This window comes from Carlito syrichta, unplaced genomic scaffold (genome assembly GCF_000164805.1).
Source record: "Carlito syrichta isolate Samal-C Ts95f unplaced genomic scaffold, Tarsius_syrichta-2.0.1 Scaffold313438, whole genome shotgun sequence".
Lineage (NCBI taxonomy): Eukaryota > Metazoa > Chordata > Mammalia > Primates > Tarsiidae > Carlito > Carlito syrichta.
Genome location: NW_007257534.1, coordinates 84,285 through 93,060, shown reverse-complemented (window position 1 = coordinate 93,060; position 8,776 = coordinate 84,285). Strand labels below are relative to the sequence as shown.

The following is an 8,776-nucleotide window of genomic DNA, read 5'->3' as shown; positions in this document are numbered from 1 at the left end:
AAGGCTGAGGTGGAAGGATCGCCGGAGCCCAGCAGGTCCAGGCTGCGGTGGCCGGGAGCGTGCCACTGCACTCCAGCCTGGGCGACAGAGTGAGACTCCAATTCAAAAGTAAAAAATTTAAAAATTTAAAAAAAACCCCACGCAACCAGCTCTCTGGTGAACTGATAGAGTGAGAGCTCACTCATTACCAAGAGAAAGCCACTAAGCTGTTCAGAGGGATCCACCCCCATGGCCCAAACACCTCCCACGAGGCCCCACTTCCAACAATGAGGGGTCCCATTTCAACATGAGATTTGGAAGGGATGACATCCAGACTACATCAGAGACTTGCCCATGAGTCATGGGCAAGTAGCTACTACAGGAGCAAAACTAAGGGGGTTAAATGAATTTTCCCCCACAAGAAGGAAGGAATAGCATGTTTGGTGGTGACGGGCATGACCAAGTAGAAGGAAAATTTGATTTTAGGAGAGCACTTGGGGCCCAATCTGCAAACGTGGTAACATCTTGGGGTGGAACATGAGGGAGGCAGAGGGGCTAGCCCTTTTAAGAGCTGGGTAGTCATTCTGTTCAGGGAAACTGGGGCAGGAACACAGAGCAGGAGGCCACAGATGATGGTCAGGTATCAACATGGGGAGGAAGCTAATTATCTAGCTGGAGGATAGATGAGTGCTTTCCATTTTCCAGATGTTCCAATATGTATTATTTTTATTATTTTATTTATTCATTTATTTATTGAGTTGGAGTCTCACTCTGTCGCCCAGACTGGAGTGCAGTGGCCGCTCCCGGCCACCGCAGCCTCAACCTGCTGGGCCCTAGTAATCCTTCTGCCTCATCCTTCCAAGTAGCTGGAACTACAGGCGTGCACTACCACGTCCTGATAATTTTTGATTTGTTGTAGAGATGAGGTCTCACCAAGTTGCCCAGGCGGGTCTCGAACCTGTGGGTTCAGGCAATCCACTCACCTCAGCCTCCCAAAGGTGCGAGATTACAGGCTGAGCCACCGAGCCCGGCTTATTATTTTATTTTTTATAAGAAAAGAGACGAGGTCTCACTATGTTGCCCAGGGTGGTCTCGAACACTGGTCTCAAGCAATCCTTTGGCCTCGGCCTCCCAAAGTCCTGGCCTAGTCCAATATGCATGATAACACTGTTTTACAAGCTGCTAAAAGACAATTCCCTTCACATGCAGCAGGGAGGAAGCAGAACAGTTCTAAAGCCCACTGTAAGCCCCACACTGGGGGCAGAAGCGACCTCTAGTGGTTCATTTAGACTTTATTTTTTCCTTTTCCTGCTCTTAAAAATACAAAATAGCCCTGTCCACATTTAATACTATTTTTATTTTTTATTTTTTAATTTTAATTTTTATTTTTTGAGTCGGAGTCTCACTCTGTTGCCCAGACTAGAGTGCAGTGGCCGCTCCCGGCCACCTGCAGCCTCGACCTGCTGGGCCCCGGCGATCTCTCCTTCCAAGTAGCCTTCCAAGTACCTGAAACTACAGACGCGCGCTACCACACCCGGCTAATTTTTTTATTTATGTGGAGATGAGGTCTTGCCAAGTTGCCCAGGCGGGTCTCGAACACGCGGGCTCAGGCAGTCCACTCACCTCAGCCTCCCAAAGCGCGGGATTACAGGCTGAACCACCAAACCCGGCTTATTTTTAAAGATACACGTACATTCCACGGTTTAATTGAGAAAAGAATAGCAGGCATTTGAATAAAATAAACCCAAACCATCTGCAGGCCAAGCTGGAGATGCTATTAATGGTCATTACTAAGACTTTCCTCTCTAAGTACATCATTCTCTGCGGTACCACCAAAGTTTGTGTTCATTCTGCTTCTTGAATGAATGGATTTGTGAAACCAAGAGGAGGGACAACTGGCAGGCCATTGCTGCCCAAGGCTGAACAATCGCCTCGATGCTCACAAAGAGTACAGACTCCTCATATTTTTCATGACCTGGTTCCCTTGTTTTTTTGTTTTTCACTGGGATTCCTCTGCCTGGGATGTCCCCTCACCCTGGAAAAGCTCACTCATTTCCTTCCAACTGCCTTAGGTCACACCTTGGGCTTCCTTTTGTCTCATGCCGTTTTCCCCAGCTGCCATGAAATGGTCAGTTCCATAATGATTTTGATTGTTTGCTTCTTCAGGTAAATTGTGAGGCCGCCAGGGATAGAGACTGTGTCACTGTCTCCTTAGCACCCAGTTCAGGGCCTGGTGGAGATATAGGAGGTCCCATTAGGCCAGAGCAATTGTGCAAACATTTTAGGGAAGCGATCCCAGAGTAAAATTGGCAAATGTTGCAAAAGGCAGAATACCTGCCCATCATGTTGTGGAACCTCAAGCTGTAGAACCAGCTAACCACTGTTTCATGAGTGAACGTCTCCAGGCAACTCCAAGCAGTTAATTTGATCAGTGTCACATGCTCCCTTTAACACAGCAACCCCGGCACAGCCCCATAAAACGCTGGCCTCAGGTCCCTGGCTCTTTGCAGACAGCAGACACTCTCCCTTAGCTGTTATGTCTGCCACTTTCTTTGCAACCCCTTCTGCCTTTAATAAACCTACCTTTTTAGCTGGGTGTGGTAGCGCACGCCTGTAATTTCCGCTCCTTGGAAGCTGAGGCAGAAGAATGGCTGGAGCCTAGCAGGTGATCGCTGGGGTGGCCGTGAGTGTGCCACTGCACTCCAGCCTGGGTGATGGAGTAGAACTCCAACTCAAAAAATAATAATAAAAAAATAAAAATAAACCTCTGTCGCCCAGGCTGGAGTGCTATGGCATGCTCATGGCTACCGCAGCCTCGACCTGCAGGGTTCAGGCAATCCTGCCACCTCAGTCTTCTTAGTAGCTGGAACTACAGGCTTGCATCACCACACCCAGCGAATTTCTTGATTTATTGTAGAGACGAAGTCTTGTCCAATTGCCCAGGCTGGTCTCAAACCCCCAGGGCTCAGGCAATCCTCTAGCCTCTGCCTCTCAAAGTGCTGGGATTACAGGCATGAGCCATTGCGCCCGGCTAAATCTACCTTCCTTAATTCGTAACTGTCTTGGTGAATACCTTCAACCACCCATGACTCTGGCCTCACTCTGGCATGTGCATGACATCCAACACTTACCCGGCACTCAACAGACGATCCTGCAGGAGACTCTTGTCACGCTTCTAGTCACAACTTTTGGATCCCACTGCAGAGGAAACCAAATTTCAGAAATGGATTTTTATTTCTAGGGTATAATTTGCAATTGCTTTAGGTGCATCTGTGACAGAGGCAACCATTTTGTTACAAAACTGTTCCAGCTATTCTTTCTTTCTTTTTTTCTTTTTTCTAGTCAAGTGAAGCAGTGGGTGTGGAGAAGGAACAAAGAAATCTGTAACTGGTTGTAATCAATTAGTTGTAAACACCACTGCCCTGGGACCAGCCCAGCTATTCTTTCAATGTCACAGTCTTTAGAACTGAAACGTTAAGTTGTAGCTGTTACGCAAAGAAACTCTTTAAGAGGAAGGCTGAATCCTTACATATGACCCTGACCTTATTAGACTTTTTTTTTTTTTTGAGTTGGAGTCTCACTCTGTCGCCCAGACTGGAGTGCAGTGGCCGCTCCCAGCCACCGCAGCCTCGACCTGCTGGGCTCTGGCAATCCTTCCACCTCAGCCTTTTGAGTAGCCGGAATTACAGGCGCGCGCTACCATGCCCGGCTAATTTTTTTTTTGGATAGTATTGTAGAGATGAGGTCTCGCCTGCCCAGGTGGGTCTCGAACCCGCGGGCTCAGGCAATCCACTCACCTCGGCCTCCCAAAGGCGGGATCCCGGTTCTTATTAGACTTTTTGTTTTTCAAAACTGAACTAAGAGAAAGACATTACATTGCTAAAGTTGCAGGAAAAATTGCCCCAAAATATATGGCTTTTTTCCTGCCTACATTCAGTTACAGAAAAGCTGCTTCTCTTCCTTGTAAATCTATTACAGAAAAGAAGAGCAAGAAAGGACCACACCTGGCCAGACCTCCATACAAGTGTAATACCTGTCTCTCAGGTTCATTTAGTTTCCAAGAAGAACTTTTTGCAAGTCATTCTGTTCCCCACTCACTCATTCCCCCAACCATGTATTGCCCCTCAACAGAAATCCTCTTCCTCCCCCTCCCATAACCTGTTTTGCAAGCCATTCTTCCTGTTACCTTGAAATAGTATTTAAGTTCCTGGAACTCACTGGGAAGTTGGGTCTTCATCCTAAAGGTTCCCCATGTATACGTGTTCAATAAAATGTGTATGCAGGCCGGGCTTGGTAGCTCAGTCTGTTATCCCGCGCTTTGGGAGGCTGAGGTGAGTGAATTGCCTGAGCCCGCGAGTTCGAGACCCGCCTGGGTAACTTGGCGAGACCTCATACAATAAATCAGAAAAATTAGCCAAGTGTGGTAGCGTGCACCTATAGTTCCAGCTACTTGGAAGGCTGAGGCGGAAGGGTCGCCGGAGCCCAGCAGGTTGAGGCTGTGGTGGCTGGGAGCGTGCCACTGCACTCCAGTCTGGGTGACAGAGTGAGACTCCAACTCAAAAAAAACAACAAAAAAAAACTGTGTATGCATCTTCTCCTATTACTCAATCTTGCCTAATGTCAGTGATTGTTCAGCAAACCTTTACGGGGGCCAATGGCCATGGCCCCCACAATGCCAATATGCGGGGGAGAGTATAATGAGACCATTTCTGGGTGTCCAGCCATGGCCATGATCCTAACCTATACAGCCCCACTTGTTCCCAGGTTTGGTAATGTTCTGGTGCCTACAGTATCCCAGAGATGGGCATGGTGAGAGTTTTCACCCACTGAGGCCTTTGTCCCATTCCAGTCTCATTTCAGAATCTTCCTGAGTCCTTCTGTTTACTATGATGCTCATACAGGAGAATGGCCGGTTGTGAAATGTCACACTAGCCTGTGATCCCTGGATCCTAGACATGTGACACGCAATCGAGTGGGAACTGAGTGAAACGCTCTGGGCAGGAGGCCAAGATTGTTTCCACGTGCATCTAGAACACCCATTATTATCTTATCTCCTTCCACAACCCCACACATAACCCCCCAGCTTAACCTCTTGGTATTATAACTTTGGTATAGTCCTTTTGATGTGTCCCCTAAATGAGATTTTCTATTGCTTGTCCAAAGGTAGCAGGGTTTTCCTAAAACCACAACTTTGACATTGTTTGTATGAAGGCGAATATGATGATGAAGTTCATTCAGTAAGAATTTCTTATATTCTAACTGGGTGCCTGTAGTCCCAGCTACTTGGGAGGTTGAGATGGGAGGATCGCCTGAGCCCAGGAGTTAGAGGCTGCAGTGAGCTATAATCACTGATCGTGCCACTGTATAATCATTGATCTTGCCACAGAGCAAGACCCTGCCTCAAAAAAAAAAAGGAATTTGTGGCACTTCCTTTCAAAGTTGCTCTTTCCCATATCGTTCATCTGACTGGCTCCTTGTCATCCTTCAGGAATCAGCTTAAATGTCACTTAACTCAGAAAGCCTTGGCCTGACCACCCAATCCAGTTAGTCCCCAGCCCCTTTAGTCTCTCTCAAGACTCTATTTTCCTTCATATCCTTTATCACAAGTCTTCAAATATTTATTGTGCTCTTTCATTCACTGCTATTCCCTCAGAATGTAAGAGTTCCAAGGGCAGGGACCTTGTTTTGTTTGCTTATGTATTCCTAGGGTCTAGCCTGACATGTAGTTGGTGTTGCATAAATACTTGCTGACTGAACGAATAAATATTTGTTTGTTTCACTTAACACTTGTTCCTTCTTCTGCACTTGAGTTCTTGATACTGCACTGTAGCCCTCAAGGGGTAGGAGAAAATTACAATCCCCTTCATCCCGTAGCTGTTATTGAGACGGCAATTCTGCACGTTTGTTGAGAAGCTGCTGGCTTCTCGAGGGAGGCTCCCAACAGGGAGGCTGGCAAACACGCAACAGCGCGACTGAGGAATCAGGAGAGCTGTCAGAAATGCTTTCCAAGTTACATTCATTGGGTTTTGGGGCACCTGAAGCTGCAAACGACTTCATTACAATTAAGTGAGAATTAGTCGAATGTTAACGGTGTTTTTAATTTGCATAACAAACCAAGGCATCCCACGCCTCTGAAATGAAATTTCAGCTGTAGAAACCCTTACGCTCTAGGAAGCTGAGCTCTTGCAGCTGCGCCTCTGCCCAACGGGAGGCGGCAGCATCTTGCTAACTCGCGCCCTGAGATGTGTAGGTGGGAGGAGAGATTCGCGTTTACAACCTTTTTGCCGCCACCCGCTCTCCGTAGCGCCTTAGCCCGCTCGAGTTTCAATGCGCGTTGTTGCTTAACGAAGCTGAGTCCTGCACACCGCCTGCGGCTCTCCCGATCATGGCTTCTCCGAGTTCCTTCACCTACTATTGCCCTCCATCGTCCTCCCCTGTGTGGTCAGAGCCGCTGTACAGTCTGAGGCCCGAGCACGCGCGGGAGCGGTTGCAGGACGACTCGGTGGAAACCGTCACGTCCATAGAACAGGTGAGGTGGCCGGACTGGGCGAGGCGCCCGCGCGGGGGCTTCTGGGAGCGGGAGTCCCGTTCCCCGGGCCGCCGGGGCGCGGAACTCTCCGGGGAACTACAACTCCCACAGTGCAGGGCGGCGCCTTCCCGCTGGGAAGCTCCGGGCGCCCAGGCTTGGGCTTCCGAGTGGAGCGTTTGCGGGGTCAGGTTGGGGAGGGGTCGTTTCAGTGTTGGGCTTGGAGAAGCGGACAGCCCCCTTGTCCCCTCCACCTTCCGGGGGGGGGATCGTGTTCGCTGCCTGGGAGTCAGAGGCAGCCCCGGCGGATCAGAGAACCCCCTCCATCCCGCGGGGACCTCGGGAGGTTAAGGGATGGCGAGCGCGCTGCCCCGACCTGCTCTCAGTTTCAGGACAAGGAGGAGACAGAAGGGCCAGACCGCGGTCATGCCGTTTCACAGTCTGATGTCTGATCTGCAGTGCCACGTGTGGGGCCTGCCTCGTGGGTGGGCACTTTGGCGGTCGTTCAGTCATTTGAGCACCATCAGTGTGTCGGACAGGGTATTAACGCTGGAAGTACAAGGAGATAAAACAGCCCCGGATCAGGAGCTGGTTGGGGAAGACAGGAAAACAGTACAGTGTGGAAAGTGCTCTAGCAAAAAGTCTGCATTTTGGACTACTTATCCTAGAAGTAGGATCCAAAGGTCTAGGATCCAAAGGCCTAGAAGTAGGATCCAGCCTGTCATTTTGCAAAGTGTTTGAGGAATGAGCAGTAAGCTATAGTTCTGTTTTTCTTTTCATTCCCCATCTGGAATTGTTCCCAAGGTAGTTATTGCAGTGTTGTTTACCCATCTGTCACTAGGAGAAGTGGTCAGGATGATTCTTTTAAGCACCAACAAACAAGCATCCAGCTGCTTACTAACATAAGATCTCTCAGTAAAAAAGATCCGTCTTAACTTTGAATGGAGCTGCTTTGTTTTTCATACCTGAAGTTGGAAGCCTCTGTTTAGGTGAAATGAATTATGATAATTATTATGTTGTACAGTTATAACCAAACATAATTATATATTTATAACAAAACAAGGGCTTGAATACATGGCTAGTCACAAAGTAGCAAAAAGGAATATTTTAACTGGAGATTTATACTTAGTGGATTTTTAGGGTGGCAAACGAAACCCTTATTTAGCTGTCCAGGTTGGTTAGCCCACCGGTGTCTGCAGAAGTCTGATTGCAAAAGATTGCAGAGCAATCTTACGTCAACAAAAAAACCTACAGGACCTTTCAGTATTCCTAAGCAATTGGTGGTAGAGTTGATTTAGTTCAAGTCTTTTTCTTTTTATCTGACCTTAGACTATGGGATCACCTTAATAGTTCACTGAATTGACACAATAGATAGGGGTATGGGTAGGATGATAGTGGAAACCATGGCATCAATCACAAGTTGGTCTGTTAATTTTGAGACCAGAACAAACTTCCATGGTTAGAAAGACAAGTCAAAAACAGGAACATTATTAGGAACTTGTTTGATCGGCTCTTTCTCTTTTTTGTATGTCTTAAATTTTTTTAGTAGAATACTGAAATTGCTACCTACTTAGTTCCTACCAGGAAAATACCCCACTTTTGTTCTAAGTACCTAGGCATAATGAATGGTGTGCAAAAATGGATACAACAAAGTTATTTGAAAAAGTGTAGGCCAAGGCCAGGGCTAGGAATAGAAGTTAGATTCTGATGTGGGGCATTGATATTTAGAGCAGCTTTCAAATCTAGGCCCAGCGGTATGGTAGATAGTAGAGCATCTTTTATTTCTTTTCCATGTTGTTACTCCAGCTCATATTTTAAGAGTCTAGAATGAACCGTTCCAGAAGGTAGGAAGATAATGTGGTATCTGATTCTCACGGCTGGCTCATTGCTTTAATAATCATCTCAGTGACCATTTATCAGAGTCCCAGCACAGTCCTAAATGTTCTCCATGCATTGTATCATTCAATCCTTATAGAGGCTTAGAGACTACCAGGTCAGTGCTTACATTCATCAGAAATAACAACCTTGCTAGAAGTTGTTGTTTACAAAGGATACTATTGTTATCCTTTTTTTTTTTTTTTTTGGTGTTGGAGTCTCACTCTGTTGCCCAGACTGGAGTGCAGTGGCCGCTCCCGGCCACCGCAGCCTCGACCTGCTGGGCTCTGGCGATCCTTCTGCCTCAGCCTTCCGAGTAGCTGGAATTACAGGTGCGCGCTACCACGCCCAGCTGATTTTTGATTTATTGTAGAGATGAGGTCTCACTGCCCCAGG

The 8,776-nt window shown here is 47.5% G+C and overlaps 1 protein-coding gene across 1 annotated transcript in view; it reads left to right on the top strand.

Moving 5' to 3' along the window:
* Nucleotides 1–6,117: 6,117 nt before the first annotated feature.
* FNTB (farnesyltransferase, CAAX box, beta) overlaps nucleotides 6,118–8,776 on the top strand; it is an 82,470-nt gene continuing 79,811 nt past the window's right edge. Inside the window, exon 1 of the mRNA XM_008070462.1 lies at nucleotides 6,118–6,508. Within this exon, the coding sequence (XP_008068653.1) occupies nucleotides 6,365–6,508 (144 nt within the window). The 5' untranslated portion in view covers nucleotides 6,118–6,364. The remainder of the gene's footprint in view (nucleotides 6,509–8,776) is intronic.